The 27,562-nt window shown below is 30.1% G+C and overlaps 1 protein-coding gene across 1 annotated transcript in view; it reads right to left on the reverse strand.

Annotated features, from left to right (window-relative positions):
• Window positions 1-234: 234 nt before the first annotated feature.
• Window positions 235-27,562, reverse strand: part of LOC129983740 (NADP-dependent malic enzyme-like) — a 56,443-nt gene continuing 29,115 nt past the window's right edge. Inside the window, exons 2-13 of the mRNA XM_056093348.1 lie at window positions 25,176-25,334; window positions 18,979-19,103; window positions 16,979-17,054; window positions 13,476-13,637; window positions 12,204-12,307; window positions 10,333-10,442; window positions 8,510-8,607; window positions 6,404-6,517; window positions 3,828-3,939; window positions 2,269-2,411; window positions 1,893-2,063; window positions 235-549 (exon numbers count right to left, since the gene is read on the reverse strand). Of these exons, the coding sequence (XP_055949323.1) occupies window positions 343-549; window positions 1,893-2,063; window positions 2,269-2,411; window positions 3,828-3,939; window positions 6,404-6,517; window positions 8,510-8,607; window positions 10,333-10,442; window positions 12,204-12,307; window positions 13,476-13,637; window positions 16,979-17,054; window positions 18,979-19,103; window positions 25,176-25,334 (1,581 nt within the window). The 3' untranslated portion in view covers window positions 235-342. The remainder of the gene's footprint in view (window positions 550-1,892; window positions 2,064-2,268; window positions 2,412-3,827; window positions 3,940-6,403; window positions 6,518-8,509; window positions 8,608-10,332; window positions 10,443-12,203; window positions 12,308-13,475; window positions 13,638-16,978; window positions 17,055-18,978; window positions 19,104-25,175; window positions 25,335-27,562) is intronic.

Here is a 27,562-nt window from a genome sequence, read left to right on the forward strand (position 1 = left end):
TAATGTGATAACTATGTAAAAATGTTTTTGTAATTAAGTGAATTTTATATATTGTTTAATAAAAATCAAAAAGTGAAAGTGCATTTCATTTTATTCAAGAATTGACATTTAAATGAAACTTTAAAATCTAAAAGAATATTTAACAAATACAATTTTTAAAAAAATCTCCACTGACACTACCGAGATTCAATAAATGAAAACTGTTGTAAATTGCATTTGAAAGGAGAGCTCCGATAAACATACATTATTTATTTATCTTAATAGAATACATCGATTTTTAATAAACATACATTTATATGAAGTTTCATACATTCACAACACCTTTCACATTCAAACATAGTCTTAAGCTTCGTAATCGTAATTGTATTGCTTTGTGGTCAGGAATGTCTCCAGATCGGGAGGCTCAGGCTTGTAAGTAGCAAGACCCTCTTGGTACAAGAATCGGGCCACTTTGGCCGCAATCGTGAGGGACACTTTCCGAATGGTGGGCAGTGGAGGATACACTCGTCCTTCATCCATGTCCTCTTTGGTCACTTGTTCGGCAAGGGCCTGCAAAGTTTAAGGGATTTATGAATGATATGGTCAGAAGCCTTCTTTAGATACCAAGAGACTTTTAAAATTAGATAAACATAAAGTTACTAATTTATTTAGATTATATAAAAATTCTTTATTAGAAGCAAATCATAAGTGAAATGAAATATAAGTATGACCTCAAATTTATTACCTATCTCAAAAATTTAACCCTTCTTTGCATGATTTTTTTTTTTTTTTTTTTTTTTGTGAAATAAATCTGTGCAATATAATTCATGCTCTAAATTAAAGGGAAAATATTTCAGAAAATCCTAGTATAAAATAATTAAAAAGTATGATGGAAATATCCATCATCAAGCAAATTTACATGTTAAGCTCAGTACAAAATCTTCAATGTCCCTCTCTTCTAAATTTCTGCACTCATTATCACTTTTATTAGCAAAAAAAAAAAAAAAAAAAATTCAGATTAGTTATAGAAAAATATTTAAGAAATTGCACATTTCTTAAACAACAATTAGCTTCCACAAGAAATAGAGGAAAGACAAGTTCAAACATGCTATAACAAAATATAATGATTGTGCCTGTTTTTTTTGTTTTTTGTTTTTTTTGACAGCTACGTTCTTTATTACACAATAGTCGTAAAAAAGTTGCCAGCAACAACCAATTTACAGTACACCTGTTTTGAGTACAATTTTTTGTTCATTAAATGTTATGATAGAAATTTCCATCGTCATGTAAAGAAGGATTAATTTCAAATGTTCTCATCAGTTTGCATTTTATTTTGAAAAAATAAAAGACAATGTATTTCTTGCATATTTTTTGAAACAAACAATACTTTTCTTTTTAAAAAATCATATTTATTCTCAGAAGAAACTACAAACATAATATTTTTGTTTTCGCTATATAAGAACGTTACAATTTTGGCTCTCCATTCATTTTACAACACAAAATTAATGTAAAAATAATTTATTTTTGCATTGCTGTTTAACTCTTCCTCAAAGAAAGTTTTCACAAGTTTAGTATGAAATTTGATATATGAGGGATAAATAGCCTACTTCTCTCCTTTGTAGTACAAAAGCATTTTACAAAAATATTTTCTTTAATATCAAAGTGTCTTATAGAATAGGAATATATTCCTGGGTCTCACTTCTGCATGAATTATGTATCATAAAATTGCCATTCTATAATATTTATAAAGGAAGATTTGTTAATTGCTAAACTATTGAAATAACCAGAAATGAAGTTTTTCAGATTTGTCTTCATATGATTATTTCAATTCAAAATTCAATATGTATTATCTGCAATTCTTTATGTGTAATCTTGCCATTTAAAGAAGTTACAGGCCATGGCAGGATACTTACTTTTGCAGCAATGAGGAAGACTTTGTCTCCGACTGATCGAGCACCACATGCAAGCAGGGCTAGAGAGACTCCAGGGAAGATGTAAGCATTATTGCCTTGTCCTGGGTGAAAGGTTCTCCCATCGTATGTGAATGCTGGAAAAGGACTACCACTTGCAAAGATGCACTTGCCCTATTCAAAATAAAAATGGCATAATCTGGTTAATTTTTTAAAATTATTTTCTAATTTTAGATAATTTTTGATAATCTAAAATCAAACAATTTAGTTGAATAAATTTTCATTTAGTTGCCGTATTAAAAATTTATTTTGCATGTGGTAAATAATTTTTACACCCAACCTTACAAAATAATTAAATAAAATCTATTGTTTTACATACTTTTGTATGAGTGTATGCTTGTTCTGCAGTACATTCTGCCTTATCCGTTGGATTGCTGAGGGCGAAGACAATAGGTTGTTGAGAGTAATCTAACATCATACTAAGTACTTTGGGAGTGAAAACACCAGGTTGTGCGGAAGCACCTAAAATGTGAAATTATTATCAGCACATTTGAAGCAAGGAGTTCCTCGCATTTCCTGCCTCAATACTTCATTCTTTACACACAATGGTATATAACATATAACAAATCAGTGAAATTACATTTTATTAAAGCAATTTTTATAATTGGAAAGAGATGGAGTCAATATTTTGAATCTTGTTAAGCTAATAAACAGACAGCATGCACCTATAACAAGTTTATATACTAAGAATTCTCAAGAATATTTCGAAAATAAAAAATTGCTGAACGTTCAATTTTGAGGTTTGGTGAAGAATTAATCTTTAAACGAAATATTTACGCCATTCTGAACAAAGATGATAGCACAAAGACAAATTTATATATGCTAATATTCACTCTTATTTTCCAACTGTAATCCTCCTTTTAAAAAATTCCGTTATCACTGGGAGCGTGTATGTATCTAATAAAACCCATGTCTTCATAAAATATTTTCTCTTAAAATAGGCTTTTCTTGGCTTTGGCCATCGAATAAGGCCAACCATCTGCCATGTATGATGGCCAGAAAAATGTTTAAAGTCAAATGTCCTGAAATTATTGTTATAAATTTGGAGAGCTGAAAGTTGGTTGAAATCTTATCACCTGATCTAATTCAAATTCTCAATATAGCCTCTATATAACTGCAGCTGCATGATTAGACATTATCTAATCAAACCAAACTAAACATCTTTTTCAGATAGTCAGAAGAAGACAAATCTACTGTCTCTTTTGACCTTCCATTTAACCCTTTAGGTACACATTTATTTGATTTTTTTTTTACTTGAAGCATATTCAAATTTGTGGGCAAGCAAGAACAGTAGATTTTATGACGTCTCAGAACATCATACGCATCTTTGCCGAAATAAATGCATGACGTACTGATACGTCAAATGTAGCAAAAGTGTTTAAGTATCCCTACATTAGGAAGAAATTTAACATTGTTTAGCCGAAGACTGTACGAGAAGCAGAGTTATTCACAGATTCATTGATTCTTTTTGCAAATGATATGTATTTTTAATACTTTCCCTAGCAAATATATCCAAGATAAATAAATTTATTAATGCTTTTATCTGCAGTAGCAATAAGAATAAATAGCCTAAATTTACGAATATTATCGCTCCACAAATTCTCAAGACTAAAACGTATGTATTGATTATGTATAAATTTAATAATAATAAAAATAGTAATAATAAGGCTCTAAAAATAATCTAAGGCTTTCATTTTATTTTAGGCCAATAAGGCTCTAAAATAAAATTGTCAATATCGCTAAAAGTTGATATTTTCTTATAATATTATCTGTAGTAAATCAACAGAAACAGTTTCAAATATGATTTTTAACATAATTAACTCTTGAAGAGTAACAGAAAATTTTGTTACATTAAAGGATAAATTATAAATTGCTTACCAATAAGTACTGTGGGTTTAATATGCTCCATCATCTTCTCTAAATCTTTCGTTGCCTCATGATCTTTTGCATAATACTTTTTGTGGTCTTTTAAACCTTCTGCCGTTCTGCTCTGTTAAAAATAAATGATTCATTTAAGTATATTCATATCATGATTTAAGATTCCTTGTCTTTTGAATTGTTATAATATCGTTATGTAATATCAAACCATTGTAAAATAAACTGAAAATTTCGAATTTTATTACTTTCTCGTATACGAAGCGTAGATTAAATATAGTAATCGTTAAAAAATTCGAGCACTAGAATCTTCACGTTTTAGACCCCCGAGTTCGAAAATCACATTATTGAAAAATGTCCATTTGTCTGTCTGCGACAAAAATAACTCGAAATACTTTGAGTTAGACGGTTGAAATTCGGCATACGGTCTTTACACCAAATTTGCAGATTTCCATCAAATTATGAGTAAAATCCGTTCAGAAAAAGCCATGATAATTACAAAACAAAGAGAGCAAAATTCTATTATATTTAATATGCATAGAGTAGACATCTGTTACATTTTAAGCCAGATTTAATAGCGAATTGATTGTCTGTCTGTCTGTCTTTACTTTCAGAAACATGAAATGCGATCATTCAAAAACACAAGAATTTAAATATATCCAATTTGGTATGTTATTTTGTGACTGCAAATGCAGTTTTGTGTCAGTTATTTGTTCCAATCGGTTGAGCAAACCGCAATTTCGATTTTCTAATACTAATAATTCTTAACGGCATACCAGGGATTAATCGCCAAAAAAAAAAAAAAAAAAATCGCCAGGGATGACACGATAAATCCAGTAAAAATGTTAAATTTTCGCCAAAAAGTCAATATTTCTATTGCACGCCAATATCGTGCGAGGCGTTCTCTGACATGTCAAGTTTATTAGAGAGTATGCGAGAAGGTTTGGGGGAGATTTTTTTCTTTTGTAAAAACAGTTATTTACGCATGCTGCACCTACGCATAATTCAATTATGTTACATTTCGATTATTATTTGTAAGGTCTAATGGAATACATTTTGATGAAAAAACTGATGAGTGTGAAACATAAGCAATGCATAGCTTTTTCCCATTGTTCAGTAAACATGGTGGCATATACGTGGTTTGGTTTACTTTAGTTATATTAACGTCCCGTTTTAAAACAACACTAGGGCTATTTTGAGATTAACGCAATTCTGAACAGCGGTCAAACGATGAGTTGAGCCCCCTTCTGAGCTGGCACCCCCTTCTGCAAACTTCCGCACTACACCAGTGTTGAGTCGTTTGACCCCGACGAATTTAACGTTCACCAGACCAGCTTACACGACGGTTCTTCGGTGGAATGGGGTCTCGAACCTGAAATCCTCGGGTCAGAAGCGGGACGTTATTACCAGGCCACTGTGGCCTATTTGATTTGGAATTTAAAAAGTACTCTCCCTAATCCGATATTTATTATTCAGGGACTTCCATTATTGCGACGCACCAGCTATAACATGTTGTTTGGTGATGAGTCATTTTTCCCTATTGTAAAACTTTAAGCATTCTTTTTCAGTATAAAGAGCTTTAACTCAATGTCTTAATGTAGTATCCCCCCCCCTTCCTTTATATGCTGTGGCTCGTTTCCCACGCGTAGAAGAATATTTCATTATATAATTCAGCGATGTTCTCTATAATCTGTTAGGCGTCTTCATTTAGACCATTTAAATAATACTAAACAGTATGTATGTCTATTACTAAAGATTTACAAATTAGCCGTTGGGTCTGGATTTGAATGTATATCCTATATGTATTAAACCATATTTATCATAAATAAAGATGATCTATTGAATTAATAATAAAGATATTGTAAACGATCATAGAAAACTTTGTTTTTAATTAATTTTTTTTAGAAAATATATTTATTATTTCATTTCATGAAGTCACGTGCTGAAAATTACATTTTTATAGATTTAATTTGCAGTTATAATTAACTTATTTTTTAATCAGAGCTTTTCTAAATGTGATGACAACACGTTCATAAAAACTAATTTTTTGTCATGCTCGTGCAGGTTAAAATGTATTTTTATTTAATATGAAACAAATTGTTGAAAAATATGATTAAATTACTTTTAAAAAAATTATTAAAAATAGAAATTTAATTCATACGTTAAAACATTGATATCATTGGAAAGATAATACTTCAATATGATGCAAAAATCAATTTTGTATTGTAATATTTTCGAAAATTATAGTGGAAAAGCGCGAAAATTTCGCTTAATTTTTAATTAATTAAAATTCTAATTAAAAATGAAAAAAAATGGCTCTGAGGTGCACATTTCCAAGCTCCAAGCTATGCATGCACCAAATCTGGTAGCTGTAGGTCAAACAGTCTGGCTTGTAGAGCGCCAACATACACACTGAGCTTTATTGTGTGTGTGCGTGTGCGTGTGTGTGTGTGTGTGTGTGTGTGTGTGTGTGTGTGTGTGCGTGTGCGTGTGTGTGTGTGTGTGTGTGTGTGTGTGTGTGTGCGCGCGCGCGTGTATGCGTGTGTGTATAGACAATACAGTAAAAAATTCCAACTTACTGTTACAACTAAACCCTTTGAGTCCACCATCCAGATTCTATTCCTTGCATCTTCCGTGGACACGCCTTCTTCTTCCATTTCCATCACAATCAAATCGGCTATTCCTAGAGCTGCCTTGAAAAAAATTAAGTTTTTCGTTAGACTTTCGTGACTATTTTTATATTGTAATATTAACCAAGCAAGCAATGCAAGTGCATTTTTTATGTTAAAAAATGAACCTATTGTCTAATAGAATAATTTTGCTATAATATGAAAAAGCAAATTTTCAATTATTTCTCTGTACAATTTCCTCCGTTATTGTGGTAAGCTTTTTTTTTTTCTTTTAAAATGACTTCACCAGAGAAGACAACCACTGTTGGACAGTCATGTTTACACTGCTATCATCATCAAGTCAAAATTCACGCTGGTGGCTATTTTGGCCTTTAGTAGAGGATTACGAATAAAATATTTGTGATAATCCTTAATTTCATCAATTTTATAACCGTTTGACAGTTAAAAAGCAGCAATTGATAGTTATATCGAATGTAATTTATTATGCCCCAAACTATCTATTATATCTTTTGAATATTAAATTGTATATTTTGATCTGTATCTGTAAAGGAACGAAACAGTTTTTAATAATAACAGCTGCTTAATTTACTTTTTTGTTTTCTGCTAAGTCTAAGTGTACCGAGATTCACCGTAAATTCACACTATGGACTTTTTCTTATAAATAAAAAAATGAAATTGAAACACATGCAATTTAAAAGGATGGCTCTGTCTTAATATGATAAAATTCTGTCAAAGCACTTCTGTCAGAAGTGCTTTGACAGAATTTTTTGAATCTATATACAAACTCTGCACTTTATCTTGGGATTTTATGTTCATGAAGCAACCAGAATGGCATAAATTTCAGTTGTAAATATCGAACAATAATGACGGAACTTTTCAGATATTGTTTGAAAAACTGTCGCAGAACCAATATGGTTCTCTGTTTTAGACATATCCGCAAAAATTGGGTCAGTAACAGCTTAAAGGAAGATTTTTTCGAATTATGTCTGTCTGTGAAAACTATTCAGTAGTGCAAAGAGTAGATAGATGAAATTTGGCGTCATTATTTCGAAATTAAAAAAGTTCTTCAACAAAATAAAATTTTGCAAATTTGAGATGAAATCAAATAGAATGTATCAAATTTTGGAAGTTACAGTTTACGGATTGATCGCCTGTCGATCAATACATTCGCATGTATATCGTGTGAATATAATAGCTGAAAGAAGCAAAGATTTAACAAAATTCGGTATACGGCCTTGTAACTAAAAGTGCAGATTTATATGAAATTATTGACTTAGTCGACCGAAAGGAAGACGTTCAAAATGCGCATTTGATTTTCTTTGCACTATTTCGATGCACAAGCCGCATTATATTGTATTAGTATATATGGAAGTCGAAGGAAGAATATTCTCGCTAGATCGTATAATGATCTTGAAACGTCCCCCCCCCCCACACACGCCCAGAAACATTCCATGCCGTTATTCTTCACACTGTTATTCTCCAGCGACAGATTCTTATCCAGTTATGTATAATTTTTGGCTAAAACACCAATCACTTGTAAGGCAACAGTGACTTTCTTCACTGTTGTAATGGCTCTTTGAGAAAGGAATGAAAAACTTATTTACGATGATTGCGGAAGAGACGGGCGGGGAGGGAGGGCTATATTTGTCTAAGGCATTTTTACTCCCACCTTTCAAGATGCATGCTATAAAATTTTAATGCATTAAGGCCACTCTTAAAACTAAATATGAGGGAACAAAAAAAAAAAAAAAAAATAGAAACCATGCCACTTCGAACGGTCAATATCTTAAGGGTGAGTGGCCCTTTGTTCTTGGGACTATGTTCTTGGCGCCATTTACACTTGCCGAAGAATTGAAAAAACACTTCGCAACTTTCGCTACAGGTGTGAAATGTTTTAATAAATTCTAAGGTATATCTTTTTATGCAATAATAAAGTTATTCTATTAAAATTTATATGCTATAATTTATAATAGCTAAACTATACTAAGCATTCGAGCTTGCTTCAAAACATATTGTAAGTCAGAATACTAATGAAATCAGTCTATCTCAACTTACCTCTCCAGCTCCGTAAAACAGGAAAGTATGCTCAGATACTTTGGTGCCTGTTATTTTCACACTGGCCAATATGCCTGCAACTGCCACGGAAGCAGTGCCTTCAAAATAAAAATAAAATACGTGAATACAACGAACAACCTTTTAATAATACGCATTTCAAAGCATATCCCCTTTTTGACTAAAATTTTGCTTTAAATATTTTTTTTATATGCAAACAAGTGAAAAGTAACATTTTGGCCGAGTTGGTCAAAATTTATATTAATTTAAAGTTCATCACCTATAAATTTGGAATTATGTATTTAACTATTAACTCTTAAAAAGGATTGCTTTAAATTACCTATTTAATCTCGAAAAAATGATAAAGCACATTGGTAGTAGTAGTTTGATGCGTTATGATAATTTCAATATTTTTCATTTATTTATTCTTGAAAAAAAATACTGTGTCAATTGGAAATTTAAGTCTACTAAAATGTACCAATAAGAATGTTTATCAATAAACCGTATTATCGAAACAAAACATTATTTGAAAGTATTCAAAGATCCAACTATGCAATGATTATTCAACATTTCACATTTGAATTGCCATTTATTGAAAAAGATCGCTCGAACTAACTATTGATTCAAAAATAAACTGAATTAGTGTGACCTCTAATGGATCTATTACTGGTGACATCCAGTAATAAATCAAAATCCAAGAAATTAATTTATTGTAAATCAAACCAATCCCATTATTTACGCCTGCTAAATTGATTAAATTAAATCATTACAAATTTTCTAGTTAACCAATCGAAAGCTCTGTGTTGCTGTACGAAAATAATGTCAGTATTCTATAAATTCAGTTATATATCACAGTGATTGGCAAATGAATAAAACTTGTACAATGTATGAAATTTCATTGGTTAATGACCAACTTTTATTATAGGGTAACACATAATAAAATTTTATTAATTTTTAAATCAAAATTTTTGAACTGTTAAAAAAACTGCAACTTTGCTTATAAGGACTTAGATAAATATAAGCAATAAGATGTAGTCGAAACCAATAATTTCAAAATACAGTGTTAAAATAAAATCTTGCCCCGATTATAAAAAAGTATGGCGAGATATCTATTATATTTAAACACTTTTTGTGAACTATAAATTCATAATTAAATTTGCAGTTGGACCCATTAGCTTAGCAAATTTCAGCGTCAGCCCCTTCGAAGCAAAAGATATGACAAGGTACGATTGTAATTCTCAACAAAGGCTTTCAACATCTTTTATGCAACACTACACACAGCATCTGTTACCCTAAGATTCCATGCTTTAACATCATAAATGGTGTGGTAAGCATCCATGGAAATGTTTGAACTGCTCTTAAACAGAAATAATTGATTGTCTTTAATAGGATCGCAAAAAGCACCGTGCTTTTCTTCTCAACTCCATTTCGCTAAAAATTAAAATTTCATTCATTCTTACAAGAAGGGATTGTCTGTGCCACTTATTCAATATTAAAAATAAAAATTTAAGATAAGAGCTAAGCAATACCAATTGCATTTCTATCTTCAACAGTCATTTCACAAAAACATTTTGCAATCAGGGCAAGAGTTTTTGCTCACCCTATATAACTGCAAAATGTTATTTCATAATACATTTCTTTGAATTATACATGTATGCCTTCTTAAAGTAGACGAACAAACGATGGAAAACGAAAATGAAAGTCTTTTCTTTCTCTAAAATGAGCAAATTGATTCAAATTTTTCCATTATATTATTTGATTAATCTAATAACATATGCGCATTTTTTCATACAAAAATGAATAGTGCCATTGAATATTTTTCTTACCTTGTATGTCATCATTGAAAGTACAATAATCGTCATTATATTTCTCCAATAAACGAAAGGCATTTTGATTACCAAAATCTTCGAATTGGATTAGGCACGTCTTGCCGTATCTGTAGAAAATAAAAGAGGTTTATATAATTATCAATAGATATTTTATGTTAGAATAATAAAAACAGAATTTTTCTATTGTTAAAATAATTGTAAATTTTTGGAGATTGTTGTAAATTTTTGGAGATATCTGAGGAAACAAAGCTTTAATTACTGTCATAATCTGATGCTTAAAAATATTTTTTTTTTTTTGAGACAATGATAAACATTGAGTTATGACTTCAAAATTTAATCGAAAGTAAGTACAACCAAAATTCCCTGCAAACAAACAGGACGCAAAAGATGGCAAATATTTCATAAAAAGTTGATGGTGATAAGAAAAAGATGTAAAATTCATGATGGCAATACCAAATAGGAAACAATCAGTAAAAATTTTATTCTTTAGCTATTATTAGTAGGAAAGAAATGAGCAATTAATTATATGAAGAAGTAATGAGAATGATTTTAATTTTATAGTAACAATTTAAAATATTGTAAATAATGCATAAAAATTTTGTTTAAAAATTTTTATATTGTAATACAACTATTAGTCGTTGACAGCAAAATATACATTAGATTTTTTTGTAAATTCGCTCATATGACGAGGGAAATCGGTTTCTTTAAAAACCTTTTCTTATATTGCTTTTTTTTTCACTAATTTGCTGTAATTTAATGGTATCAGTTTTTTTTTTCATTTCTAATGACTAACATTATCTGTTAAAATGATATTTTAGAAATTTAAAATTTAATTTATCCTTTTTTATCCCCGAGGGACATGTATATCACAGATGAAAATTGAATTAAATTAGCATACTAATTAATATGATTCATTTGTGGAAACTTGGCGATACCTATTATATTAGCTTCGCAGTAGCAACTATCACTACGCATTATGTCAATTGCCCGACTGAAATTTGATATTTTTCGGAAGAGCAATTTTCTTTCTTTCTTTTTTGTGTGTATGTGTGTAAAAATAAATTGTTATCTCGTTCTTTATAATGCCGTGGCAATTTTGAAGGTCTTAACAAATAAGGGGGAACTTCTCCCCCCATATTATCTCATTAGTTTAAAGTTTCATTTTTTTAACACGATAATGTGTCTTGGCTGATACATCATTTGTAACTTGCATCAGCAAAAATAGCCAATCCAGAATACAATATTCTAAAAAATCTAGAGATATCAAAATTAGGAGATATCAACTTAGTTACTTCTTGTTTAGTAGATTCTCCCAAAGAAAGTATTTTTCGAAACTTTAATTAAAAATTAATCGAAATCTTAAATGTTTTTTCATAATAATTTTGGTGCATATCACAGCACTTAAAATTCAAAATATTAATTTTTCATTTATATCAATTTCATTTCCAGGTAATTTCCTCTTAATTTTAATACATTTTTAAAGCTTATTTTAAATAACTTGTAACGTTTATTTTATTTTTGTAATGCCCTTCTCGTGAATTTTACTGAGCATTTATATTACCATAAAAAAATTGCTTTTTTTGGGATGTAATTTCAAATCAGAAAATTTCACTTACATTAACTTGTTTTTAGAATGGAATTCTTTATGTCAATTACATTATGCAAAAATAAATACGCAAAGAATGCAATGACTGACACAATCAAGTCTCAACATTGTGTTAGATCGTCATTAAGCTTCAGACAAAAGGTTAGAATTTCTCTTTTTATAGAATATGATTATAACAATTTCTCATCTCTAAAAATAGTGCAAAAACGTGAAAATGGATTCTTCCGAAGAGTATTTTATGGATATAAGTTTAAAAATCTACCTTTTCACTGCAGCTTTCATGAATTCATCGATGAGCTGATCGTATTTTTCTCCATTCACTCTTTTCTGTTTCAGGCCAATGTAAAAAGGATCATTCAGCAATTTCTGCATGGATAGAAAACACACAAGAATGCTATAGTACTTATTCGATTTTACAAACAAATAAATATGTCACACAAACTGCTTGTATGCAAATATACAAGTTTTATGAGTACTGTAATTCATTCTAAATAGGAAAAAAGCACTTTAAAACTTAATCCCATAAAAGGATTAACGGGGTTCGATCCTAATAGTTAATCTTTAGAAAATTCTTCAATACCAATCTTTATTTTTAATAGAAAATTAAACTTAATATCAAGTAACCATTTTAAAAGTATGTAGAACAAGTTTTTTTTTGTGTTTGAATTATGCCTTTTATATTCAGATAAAGTGGCTGTGTCACAATGTTAGTTATTTTTAATAATATTCCAAATCGTATAAAATATTTTATTTACTATTCAACTTCTAACGCTCGGAATATTTACTATTCCACTAGCCTATAACGCTAACCACTTGTATTAAACTAACTGTTGTTTCATTAATTTATTCTCGTAAAGGATTCTGACTTTCATTTTTATTTAAATGCATGCATAATTTCTTTTTTATAAAACAATTTTATAAAAGATTTATTTTTGTTTATTTTATGTACAATTAAAAGAAAGAATTTCCATGATTATTTTTTCTTGTCATTTTTCTATTAAAATTACATTCAGTAAATTCTTAATATAAGCAAATCAGATACATGGATAAAAATATCATTCCTTGTTCTATTAATTATCTTAAGAATAGATAGCGTATATTAACTTCTTTAAACATAAATGTTGAAAAAATTATGTTTGAATTTTGAACATACTTTTAATAATTATTTTTGATGAATATTAATATTGTAAAGCAAATCTGTAAACTTTGTTTACATTTAGAACATAACATTCCTACAAGCATCAAGGAATGTTAAATCATTCAACATTTGTTGTAAATTATCATTTTCATATCTGAAGTTGAGGGTCAGATTCAAAGAAATAATTTTACAATTATTTCGTTATATTTCATTTAAAGATAAGTTCTAATTGCCCTTAATAATAACTGGTACAACAATAGACATGGCATAAATTTCAAATAATAATAACAATAATTTACAAACAATTCACATTCAATCCATGGTACACAGAGACTCCACATGATAATTTGTTTTGCTATTTGATTTATTCTTCAAGAACGAATCAAGTTCACTCACCTCATTATTAGTGCCTACATCTAAAGTGACTGGCAACAGAGCAGAGGGTGGAATTCCAGCCAGGGCCGTGTACAAGGCCATCTTGCCAACAGGTATGCCCATACCATTGGCTCCAAGGTCTCCCAGACCGAGAATTCTTTCGCCATCGGTCACAACAATGGCCTGTTGAAATACAGTTTAGAAAACCATCAGGAGAAAACTAATTAAAGTTTAACTTGATAATGACTGGTTAGAGAATGGATAGTTTATGGGTTTTTCACTGTGGCATTCATTCGTGTTGCTTATCGCAACAAACCATTACACACTTCTTTACCAATAGCTCGTTTGTTGAGTGGCATCAGTCATTACATTCAAGTCTTTGTAGTTAAATAAATTCTGTACGTAGTCTTTTTTTTTATTTTTATAACAAGTGCTTGGAAGAAACAGAAAATTTTTCTGTTTCAGGAGCACGCATGTTTTTCGAAGTTGTACGCATGTAAAGCAATAAAGATGCATGCAATGTTAATGTTTTGATAAGCATTTAACATTGTGTTAACATTAATTTCGATACACATATAAGAGTGAATATTGATATATTGGCATACTGATTAGTGATTGTTTTTTATGCAATTCTTTTTTTAGATAGACGATAATTATTAATACATAATACAGAGAATAAAAAGGCAAACATTAATCTTTAATATTTATTATTCGAACGAAGAAAACGAAACAAATTGATAACAAAAAAAATTTTAGGGTAAAAATATGGACTTCGAAATGTTTTAAAATTTTCATTAAAAAGGAAGTGCATGAAACTGATTTGTACAACCTTTCATGGTTCAAAAGGATTTTTTTAATGCCCAAGTGAACTAACAAGCGAGTTTTTCCCCTGTATTTTAACAATTTTTTTATAAAATAATTTTACGCATAATTTGCAACAATACATTATATACTTGCAACGGTTTCTATTGTTTCAATATACATTTAATAGCTTGATTTTCTTCGGTTGTTACCATTTGAGGAAGAAAATTCATTTAACTATCTGCACAGTTTACACATTGAATATGAAAACGAATTCCTAACGCCATGAAAGATAACACTCTTCCGAAAATGAATTACCTGGAGCTCACCTGGATGCTAACCTTTTAATGGTACTATGATGTCACGAGAATCGACTCCAATAAGAAGGTACGCACACACAATAAACAGAACTCGTGTAAGTGTATTAAAATAATATAACTTTAGTTATCAGAATTTGATGCTTAAAAAAATTTTGTTAAAGGGATGATGAACATCAAGTTCTACGTGAACGATTTAATTGGAATTAAACACAATCAATATTCCCGGTGAACCAGCTGATCGCTAAAAGTGACTAGTAAGAAATAAACAGTGATTTCTGAAGTGAATAATTTATATCACGAAAGTGCAAAGGTAAATTTTCGTTGTCAATTTTATTATTAATTTTATAGTTTTAAATAAATCTAAGTAATTATTATTGTATAGTAGTTTAATTAATATTTTAAGCAAGAAGAAAGCCTGTTATTTATTGTACAAGTAACTAAATAGAACGCTTAAAAATACAAAATATTTTATTAGATATAATTGATTAAGGTAAACGTCTTAACTAAATAATTAAATTTTTCTTAACGTTAAAGTCAGTGAGCAAGAAAGATAACTTTTAAATTATGGTCTTTTTAAGGAAGTTCTTCAATTTCGTGAAGAAAATCAAAAGCATGCTTAAATATAAAAATATCCAGTTCACGGATTTGGACTTAAAATACCATATATTAAATAAACAATAAAAATATAAAGGTCATACACCAAATCTTATGCATCTTGTTAGATACCCTATTGAATATAGACGTGTAGTCAGGCAGAAAAAATGCCACCTTGCATCCCCCTTTGTTCTTAATCATTACAGTAGTCAGACAAGTACAACGCGCAGACATAATTCTGAAAACTGCTTTTCCTTCGGATTTCAATAAGTCTGAAACTCCGATAGTCATCAGTATGTAGAAATCGCATTTTCGACGACGCAATGTTCCATAATGCGCACTACGAAGAAAAAAATGTAAAGGAATATTTAAAGCTCCACTGTTACAAAACTGTTGGAAGAAATTGAAGCTTGTTATTTTTGCTTCAAGCATACTTGCTCCCACAACTGCCTGTAAAATTTCGGCAAACATTATTTCTTCTCAAAAAATGTGCACACCCATAAATATTTGGCAAAAAAGAAGCACAGAACCGAAACAAAACTAAACCATTCGAATTATGGAAACGAGGGTCTTCTAAATTTTTACAGCTGTTTTCAAATATTTTCTAAAATGTAATTCTTCGAAATTACCTCATATGACTGGAGTTTAGTTTACAATTTTCTTCATTTAAATTTTGAGCTGGAAACATGCTAAGGATCTTCCAGTTACTTTGTTTTAAAAGTATGGATTTGTATTTTCTCGTATAAACAACATACTATTATATATAAACAAAATACAAAATATTTCATCGTAAAAAGAAAGAAACAACCTTGGATTTCGAGATTTTTATTGAACCGTAACATTTTAGACTTCCAGATCTAAACAATGGAACGGAGTAGGTCAATGGAATTTTGTATTTGGTTTTCACTCTGCAATTATTGATCTGTAAGAAACTTTTGGATGCCATAAGTAGAATTGAAGTATGTTTGTCTGCAGAGACAGATTTAAACGTAATGTCCATGCAGTGGACATTTTGTGGCCCCTCTTCTAATAAAGTGATCAATATAGTTAAAAATTTCTACACATTTTAAACTTAACTAGAATATATTAATAATTCATTTTTGACAATTTTTAATAACGTTGTGAAAATCCATTTGTGTTTTTATGTTTCCTTACTTGTTGCTTTTGGTGACCAGCTGATTCGCCAGGAGTAATGCTTGCTAAAATTTTCAATTAAATATTTTACATAATTTCATCTTTTAATAGCTTCTTCAAAAATATTGTTCACTTCATTTCAATTTGATAATCATATAACTCATAGTATTACAGAAAACTTATTCCATTCTGCTATTTATTCTAGATATTTCTCTCATTTTCTATCAAGTCACATAAAATGTAAACTTTAATTTAAAGTGAAAATATTTAAACTTTTATAAATTCAATTTTACAATACAAAAACTCCTTTGTTGAAATCAAAAATGTTTTATATGAATACAGAAAACAGAATCGCTCAACACTGAAGTCTTTTAAGCATCACAGAATATTTTTTTTTATAATTTATGAAATATCTCGAAGAATTATTCAATAAAAATTTCTTCGATAGGTAATAAATTTCAATTTTTAGTTTTGAAAGGACGTGAATGATGTAAGTAATACATCATTCACATCACGTATAATGAAACTCCTCGATATAAATTACTTATTGATACAAATAATATTTTACTACTATACATATTTTAAAATGTTTTTTTGGCCATTCACCCATTTCCAAACATCCACTTTTTCTTTCAAAAAAGTTTTTAACCAGAGCTAAAATGTCGGTGAACTCACTTTTACATTTTCTTCAGGCCAGTTTCCAAGAATATTGTATACATTTCCTAGATCATTTATAGAGATGAAAACGCCTCTGAAATGAAAAGAAAACAAGATGTGGTTATTGAATAATTCGATATTTTAAAAAAGGGGTAATATCTACATGAAATGTAAAAAAGGGCGCAAACAGACAAATTAAAAAAAATTAATTATTGTAATATAAGTAATAAACATTATTACAAAAAAATAGAATGCCCTTACCCCTTTAAATAGATACTAGGTATTAAAAAAATTGTTTGATAGTAATTTGTTAAATTTCCAAGAATTTCACTGCAAGTCGTGAAGAGGACAAAATCCAACAAAATCTTGAAAAAGGTGGTAATTATGGGTTATATGAAATATGGGTTCCAAAAGTTAAAAGAAGAGTTGTTGAAGAAGAGAAGAGTAGGATGAGAATCGTTGCATTATTGAATAACCCATTTTTATCATCCGGCATCGCGAAATTCCGAATGAGTTTTCTATTTTATTTCTTTTACACGTATACTGAATTTCCATATGGCCCTCCGACTTTTGGTTTAATTAGGAAGACTTTAAAATTTCAGCTTGATGTTATCGCCTGGCTTTGACGAGATGGCAGGAATGGCCCCAAAACTGCACGATATCAGAAGAGCTTATTTTGATAAGTTAGAAGAAGGAAGTGAATCAAAGTTTGCCAAGATCTGGCTGCATTTCGCTTCTTCATAGTATCAAATTTGTCAACAACGCTCCGCCATATCAATAATGTTTAATAGATAAAAAATAAAAATACGCCGAGAATAACACGAAAGTATTCAGTACAACCTTATTACCTCTCCGGTATAAGCTTACAGGATCCGATTTCTCTCTCTCGCAATAAATGCATCTATTTCTCCGAAGTCATTCAGTTGCCTACTCATTAGAGCCATGTTTTAAAATAAACAATGAAATTCTCTTATTCGAGTAGAAATAATGCTCATTTAGCTGGGCTGTTATCCTGTTAATAATATAGCGTATATGATTGTCACAAATTAACTAATGAAACTTCTAGTAGAAAACATCAGGATCTTTGGCAGAATGCTTAAAAAATAAAAAAATATATATCCTTTAATCACTTTAGATTTAATATATAACAGCATTTCACAAACACTAAAATCAAAACTAATCATTAAAATAAATTTGAAATAAACAGTGATCCCTTAATAGAAAAAAAAAAAAGGCAATGCCAAATGCAAAATAAAAATACCACCTGGAAAAATATTAGCAATTAGTGAAGTGAGAATATTGTAAATCAGCCGATCACAGCTACTTAACCTTTACTATAATTCGTCATAAAAAATGTAAATGGAAAGTGAAATTTACGATCCCATAACACACGGATGGTTGTCTGTTCTTTATTGATAACTTTTTATCCGATGGGGGGGGGCACTTCAGACATCGAAAGAGAAGCTTCTGATATGGTAGTTGGTTCTCGTTGCCTTCGTGGGTATCAAAATGCCGTGGAGTTGGCTACCTCCTACAGATAATAAGACGTTCCTTCTTCTGGAGGGTTTGTACTGTGGCTGGTGATGGCCCTTAGAACTCAACTATTTAGAATCCACTATACTCTCGCGATGTCTGGTCGTCCGGATTTTATCTATGTGCCTTATGATGGGTCAGAGGAGTAGATTGTGATATTCAAGCTCAATTTTATTCTTACACATAAAAAAAAATTATCTGATTTGCTAGATGCCGAAACAGAAGTTGGGATTTCAGTTGGATTCAGTTTGGAGAGAATATTTTTAAACTCAGCCCAGCAGAGGGCGCTGGGCAATTCTATATACTGACTGATATGGCATCAGAATATTTTCAAAACCTTCATCGATACAAATGTGACTTTATGAGGTGGAGAAACACATTTTGGGCATTATGTATGTTTGTCTATCTGTTCGTAAGTATGTCTGTAAATTGAAAATAACTGAAAAATGCTGTTTTCATTTCACAGATACAAGCACCAGTATTACCTAGGTCTACGGAAAATCCGGCTGTATTCTTGGCAAGCCTGGCCCACTACAGGAGTGTAAACAAAAGGCATCAACTCTTCCGTATGTTCACATAAAACTCGATAAAACAGGCGCTCATTCGTATCCTGTAAGAAAGTAAAAATAATTTTATAAAGGTTACAATAATATTTTATAATGATAAAATACATGATTATGAAATAAATAAAACCTTTTTAATTTTTCATATATAAAGTATACAAAGAAAAAGCAGTTCAATCGTTAAAAAATTCGAACTCTAGATTTTGACGAATTTTCACGTTTCAAGCCTCATCTAATATGAAAATTGCATTTTGAATAATTGCTGTCTGCGGGCATAATAACTCAGAATACGATAAATGAAATTTCGAATCTGATCTCAATGCTAAAGTTGTTGAATTCTATAAAATTCTATTAGCAATTTGTCTTGATGACTCAATGATATCATATGTATATCAACAACCTCATCACAAGTAAACGAATCCTTTCGTTTTGATGGAAAAGAACAGCTGTTAAGAAAGATTATTACCCTTTCCACAATGTTGACTAGAAATCAGAAATGCCGATTTGGCGTTAAGCCATACCACCAAAAGATATGTTACGATCGGTATCTCATTCAGACATTCAGTTCTCCCACAGCAGACGCTTGAAATGTGCCTTCTAAATATAACTCGGAACTGTTTGGCCCTGATTCGCTTACAGCTGATTGTGCTTAAAAAATCTTTTTGCAAGTGTCTAAACAGAAAGCGAATTGGCAGGGTCATCATGATTATTCAGTCTTAAGTAATATTTTTTTAATTGCATGGGTTTTCTGTAATGCAGACAACTCTAGTCGTTTTAATAATGTAAAGACAATCTAATAGGTAGACATGCAACAGCTAAACTTTGATGATATCTTAGGTAAATTTACAAGATTAATTTGAAAGGATATTCAGAAATACGCTTTTGTGATCTCAATATTAAAATTAATCATAGGGAAATATGAATAACGCATCGTCTTTTAAAATAGTCCTGATACAAAATCTATTTATCCATAACTTTTAATAGTATCGAAACAGAATAATCCTATCTTAAGAGCTTGCTTCGTAGATGAATATAAATCTATTGTTTACCTTGCAGTAGTGATAAATAATGCATCTTTTTATGATTGAATCATGAAAGTAGTCAGAAATTTCAACACAATTTAGCATTTTTCTATAGTACTGAATACATAAATGCATTTGCATTTCATATTCAAAGTAGACATAAAATGCATTTCTCCATTTGGAAGCATTTGCAGCTGAACAGATTGAAATTAAATTTCATATACAGGCTGTGAAAGGTATAAAAAGATTAATTCCACAAAAAAAGTACAAAAATTTCTCGACACAGGGAAGATAAGAGCATTGAAAATGTTGCACTTAGGTCAGGAAACCTTATGTTAATCAATGAGAGATTTTCTGTAAGTTTCATCTCATTCATTTCTGTATGGACATTTTTTTTAATCACATGAACAATCTGAACAAATTTTTCAATTTTGTACAATCTATCTTTCGTTCAACGGTTAAATCCGTTTTCGTACTATATTATTGATTACTTTTGCTACAATTTTTTTGTGTGGAATTCACTGCCTCATGCTTTCCCAAACGGCAGAGAAAATTTAATTTAAGAGTAAATAAAGAGCTCTGAGTAAAAGTTTGATTTCAGTTGGTCGGAAAAAAAGGCATATAAAATGTATATTCAGTACTATTCATTACAAAGCATATATTTCTCATGTATAGAACTCTCCAAATAAAAATCGGTGTAGTCATAGCGTTATTTCCTTGTCCAAGATCTCCAATTTTTATTCAGGGGTGTAAAAGTGAATAGCATCTTTATTAAAGAGTATGCGAAAAAGTTTCGGAAAGATGATTCACTCTGATTTCAGACGGGCGTTAAATAATGTGGGATAATCATTGCTTGTGGCACACTAAAGAGTCCCATAGCGTCGATCGTGACAGCCATGGCGGTCATCAATAACACATCCGATATCCTGGAACACAACTAGGAAAGACAGGTAGTTTCCGACAGTTGCTGTACGTGGTTTTCGACTGAGCTAGACAACTGCAGTCATAGCGAACTCGAATCACGTACGCAAGAATTTCGATTACGTCTTCTCTTTTCTAAGCACTGTAATTGTGCCAGAAGTATGTCAAAAAGATTCAGTGATTTGTTTTGCTTGTATTAATGCATATTTTTTCATCTCCGCGTGACATTTATACACAATTTCGATTTTTTTGTATACAAATAAGCGTGATTTGCAGTGTCCCGTTTTAATTACTGTTTCGCTAAAAATCTATTAGATTAATTGTCGCGTTAACTGAACAATCTGAGCATCATAATAGAAATGTAATTTCAGACAGAAAATGAGAAAATTAAAATTCAGACCTGTTCGTGATCTAACCGTGGGTTGAAAATTTCAAGGCCATCGCGAGAAAGTAGTGATCCAGCATAATTTTAATGCATTCAAAAGACATGGCTCAAAGATGCGCTTTGAACAAATGCCGACAACATTCTACGTAATAGATTTCGTATTAAAATTCTGTTTACAATAAACAATTACAAAAAAATAAATTCCCTCTTTATTTTTAATTTGCAAGTTGGCATTACATAAAACCTTGCGATACTTGTGTTTCACAAATATGTTAAATGAAATTCAGAAAGGAGAAGAGAAAAAAAATAACGTGATTATTTCAGTGTCCAATGATGGAGCTTTTTCATTTGTAATTTAAAATAATTAGTGTAAGCCAGTAATATTAAATATTTTGATAATGTGCAATATTGTTTAATTCATTCCTGCTGTTGTTTCTTCGAAGTAATTAGCATCAAGATTAAAAAAAAAAAAAAAAAAATAAAAAACGTTCTTTATTTTAAACAACGAATTTGAAACTAGTGAATTTATTCAATAAATAATTTTTAAATATTATTTTTTACAAAACAAAACGTTAAAAAAATCATTATTCGAAGGAATTTATTGTTTTGTCTTTTTCATGTCGAATGAGAGAATTCAATATCAATTTTTTAAACTTATCATGTTGCCATCTCATTTAGTCACTTAAGACATTGAAGAAAATAAGAAATATCTTGAAGCAAATGATAATCGAAAATTCTGAGCATATTTGAAATTAATGTAAGACAAATTTAATTTCTTTCAAAACATTCATGAACAAATTTGACAATAGATGAAAAAAAAAAAAAGTCGTCAACGTGGGTACCTGACTAAGAAAATCTAATGCGAGTGATACCTAGGAATATAGTTTTTTAAAGGAATCATATACTTAAAATTTGGAGAGTTTCGAATACAAATGACTAGTTTTGACGATAATCAATAATAATATGTTTGCCTCAGAGTCAGGGTTTACTTTTGTTTGAATGTCATTAGCATAAAAAAATTCGTAAATACACATAAAAAAATTCACAATTCCGTCTATCACCTCTTACCCATAAATGTGCTTTTATTGAACATAATATTGTTTATCTATAAGATAACATAGTATAAAAGAAAGATAACATAATATTTCTTTTTTTATCCGCCATTTTTCACTTTTCTAAAATTGTGTTGTATAAATAGACTTATCATTTGATGTCGTAGAGTTATAAAGCCTCACCTTTCATAAACTTTTTTACAATCATTTCCGATGTTTGTGAACTCTCAATGCTATAACAGTGTGGTTTTTAAGCACTTTTTATAGAATGAAAACATTTATCTATCATTAGTCATTTGTTTACCCACCTTTTCAAGTTTTTGTTTTTCACTTTTTATATATATCACAATTTTTATGCACTTATTCTCCTTTGTTTGCTTGGATCAAGGTTCTGCAGTCATGCTGAACGGAAAATTTGATTTTTTTTTTATTCAAAGAAAATTTTAAAAGAAAAAAAATTTACAAAATTGTTCATTGTTTTCAGAATCTATTTGTGGCTTAAATTTTGTTTTACTGTTTGAACCAAAATTTTCGGCTGGATATTTCTAATTAAAAACAACAAAGCATAAAGGAACTAATTTTTCTATTGACTTATCACCTTGTATTGCGAGGACAATTTAGTACTTGACACTTATTTTTTTTTATTAATTTCTTTTAGATAGCTATAAATTAATCAAGAATGACATTTTCTGTCTAAAGAATTATACAGTCCTTAAACCTCAATACTTGAAAATCAGTGCTTTAATAATAAAGCTCTTATGTGCAAGAAAAAGATTTATCACAAATTAATCTTTAAAACTCAACATTCTACATTTCAGTAATATAATAAAAATAATTATTTGATGCTATGAAATATTTCACTTAATCGAACAATTCTGCTTGATAGTGATTTCCCCTTTTCTGTTTCATGTTCTGATGAGAAGGATAAGATTGTAAAACGGTGAATTTTCAATGTAAAAAATTTCATATTTCTAAATTATTTTGATATTAGTGTGCTTGGAGCGAGCAAATTATTTTTCTTTTGCACGAAAAAGCTTATGAAAATGCATTTTCCATTCCTTCCAGTACATCCCTTCTTGTTTTGAATCGATCATGTTGTTGCTTTGTGCGATGACTGAAATTTGAAATACTGTGTGTTCTTTTTTTCTTAATAGGCATTGGCTATATATTTATGTATAAAACTGTGCTGTCTAAATGACCCATGGTCATGGGCTTAGTAAAAAATAATCTCTTCTAATCTTTTTAGTCAAGATCTACTCATTATCGTTGCACAGGGGGAAAAAACCATGCATCTGAGCAAGAGCTGGATCACCACGATTAGAGGAGAATTCATTCTTTCCTTGGAAATGGGTTGTACTACATAATTTATTTTGCAAATCTAGCATTCTTAAAGCGATCATAGAGATTTCAAAAGCACAAGCGTGCTCTAGGGTAATAAGATGAAAAAAGATAATCCAAGCAGACTTGACTTAAAGAAAAGCTCCTCAGGATTAAGAGGAAGTTCTTCATAGTCATAAGACATATAGGACACAAATCAGTTGGACAAAACGAATGATTTATAATACTTAGTTATACAGCTAAGCAGGAGAATACGCATGATAAGTTGATGAAATGCACAGGTTTACTTGTCTCGAACGTTTGACGAGGTTTCACATCTTTACTCTAAAAATATTCCATTGATAAATCATAGTTCTTATCAAATGCATATGAACATGTTCACATCAATCAAATCAAGTACAGTATGTGCCTTTTCATGGAGCTTCTTTGCTAGTTTCCAAATAAAATTTTTTGCACATGCAAAATGTAGTGCATTTCATGGCACCAAGGCAGCATTTTGTTTCCGCAGCGTTTTTATTCCTTTTCGTTATAAGAACAAACTAAAATACCAAACTTAACATATGATACAACTAATTTGCCTATGCACTGGTATCTTGCAATTAACAATTCGAAAATTTCTCAGTTGTGGAATTTCACTACTAATTCTTCACCAACTTCGGTATGCGATTAAATAGGTTAAGTTAATTGCTTAACACATTTTTACTGCAATTAAGAATGCATTGGAAGAACAATAGACATGGCAAAAACCGATGTGCCTTCAATTCACATGATTCTTCGATGGCAGGCGTAGATTCAGAGATCCTTGTTTCAAGGAGTGAAAAGTTGTAAAGTATAGATATTGGAAATTAAAGACGATATGTATTCGCAATTCAGTATTATTTCTGCATATGAAGATATTGCTATAGTTCTTGAAAAAGATGGCAGAAAAATATGTTACAGAGAATCAAAATACTCCTTTTGTGAAATATCACAAAAAATTCAACTTTCACGTTTGTATAAAATTTAGCATTAGATTATAAGTAGCTTGTTCAGCAACGGACGGCTGATTTTGCACGGCAACACTGTTGTCCATTATCTGATAAACAATACAATATTTACTAGTGAACTCATAAAATGGTGATTGGCTTTCAACTGTGTGACTATGATCAATTTTCAGAGAAATTTACTTATTTTCTATCTAAAGTCGAAAATCTCTTGATAATTTTTAAACTACAGATTGTATATTTAAATTTTATGTATTCTTTAATTTTGAAACATTGTTTTATTTCACTGTTTGCCGGAATCAGTCTCTTTGGATCATCACACAGAACAACGCAATCAGTCAATCATCCGCAACAATCCTGCTTCAAAAAACATTAGATAATGATTAAAAATAAAAGATAAAAAATAAATTCAACTGACCTGCAGTTCCCTGAGAAAAAGATAACGGCTGAGATCATCTCCATGTCTATGTAAGTTTTCAAGCACGGCTTCCACCTGTAAATTGACTGGTCTGACAGCTGGTGGCAAGAGACCTTGAAGACCGAGAGCAACCCTCTCGCTCTCGGTATGGGCCAAACCCTGAAAGTAAAAATTCCAGATATAACACAATCGACACCGAGTAAGAATTTAAAAAATAAATTAATTAAAATTTAGAATGCTTAAACAAGGAATCCAATAACGACAAAAGTAACTACAAATGTCAACACACTTTTTAAAACGAGCTCCATTTTATTGAATTTCTGTGAGTACATTTTGGGCTTTTGGGAGGCCAGACAATACTTTAGCATGTTTCTGTATTATTGCTTAAATATGAATGGTCATTAGTTATCTACAGAGAATGCGCTTTTAGATTGTGCTCTGGTGTGTCTTTACTCAAATCCTGTAGCAATACGAACTAAAGGGAACCCAATGTAATCATATAAATGTTCTTTCTCCTTTATGCAGATTGATTTTTAAAATTGAATTCACACGGTAGATAGCATAGTGATACGAATTACGAAGTTTAACATTATTACATACAAGTACGATGTGTTAAAGTTTCATAATGTTAAAAGACAGAAAATAGCCAAAATAAAAAAATAACAATTAAACAGAATATTTTATACACGGCAAAGTGATACACTATAGTTACATTTGATTTCTGTCAACTATATATTTGTTAGTAAATTAAGAGAAAGCTTTGCGAAAAGAATAAAGGCATTATGGTCAAGTGTAAGAAACCCTTTTTAATCATTATAAAGTTGATTATTGACGAAATATAACTAAATATTGTAAATATTTGTATGCATGTTATTTCACCATGTAAAAGTGGATACATATGATTTTAATTAAAAACGGCCTTTATGGAGACCGATCAAGTAGAAATACTGACTTCAAAAATCAGCTGCTGCGCATAATAAAATAAAATTTGCAGAGCATGTAAATAACCGTTTTCATCACATTATTAATTTCTGCATTTGAATTCAATAAAATTTAGACAAGCAATACAATTCAAATAAATACAAACTGATATCATTGTTTTGGCAAAGAAAGAATCTTCTTTAGAGATATTCATTTATTCAAAAATAACTTAAGAGTGCTTTTCATAAGTAGTTAAATAATGTGCAATTATTTTTATTTAAATTAGAATTAAGCACTACTAAAATAAAAATTTTGCATTCAATAAATTTTAAAGAGTTATTCAACCTAACGATTTTTTTTAGTAGTTGAATATAAATGTCTGGATCTTTAATTTCATAAGATGCAAAACATACAAAATATTTTCATTTTGTTTCTTACAGATATCATATCTATCCTGTGCATTTATTTTTAAATTTGCAGCCTAACTTTTAAAAAAATATTTAATGTTTTTAGTCCAACAAAAATCAAGATATTGAGAAAATCAAATTAAAATTATTAATATTAAGGTGTCAAAAAAAGTTTGTTTCCTATTTTTAATATGAAACGAATACATAATATTTACTGTTTAAGATATTATTTATTTTGTTATATAAGAACCCTTTTGCTCTATTACCTTCTTCCATCTCTCAGGAAGTCTGATTATGTCTTCTATCCAAAATTGATGTGTTTTGGACAAGAAATAATCGCTGTTTTATTTCTCTGGTGGATTTAAAGCGCTTATCGCGATGATAAATTTTTAAGTACAGAAAGAAATAATAATCAGATAGAGCGAGATCTGTAGAATATGCAGGATTCGGTAAAACATCCCAATCAAACTGTAACAGCTTCTCTCTTACGACTAATACAATATGTGGTCTCCCGTTATCATGATGGAAAGCAACGCCTCGCCGGTTCATTAATTCTGACAGTGTTTTTTTTTTTTTTTTTTTTTTTTTTGCTTTGACAGCTTTTAATTGATCCAGTTGATGACAGTATTTCGTAGAACTTATGGTTTCTCCTTGAGGAAGCAGTTCATAGGAAATTACGCCTTTTCAATCCCACCAAATGGACAAAAGAACTTTTTTAGATGTAGTCCCGGCTTTGTGACAGTTGAAGGCCTATTGTCCTTACATTAAGTGCGTTTTCTATGTACATTTTCAAATAAAATTCAAGTTTTGTCACCAGTGACAAGCCTCTTTAAAAATGCGATGAGAAAGAAATTTTTGCACACCCTAATATAATAGGCTAATTAGATAATAAAAGAAAGTGTTTGGTTAGAAAATAACTGTCAACACTACATAGATTGTAAAAAGGTTTATAGACAAAAATGTAAACACATGACGTGTTTTTTTTTTTTTTTTTCTTTTTTATAATTGACAGTCACTTAGGAAATACCGCTTTATACGATATTTTCGTAATGACTCACA

This window comes from Argiope bruennichi, chromosome 9, assembly GCF_947563725.1.
Source record: "Argiope bruennichi chromosome 9, qqArgBrue1.1, whole genome shotgun sequence".
Classification (NCBI taxonomy): Eukaryota; Metazoa; Arthropoda; class Arachnida; order Araneae; family Araneidae; genus Argiope; species Argiope bruennichi.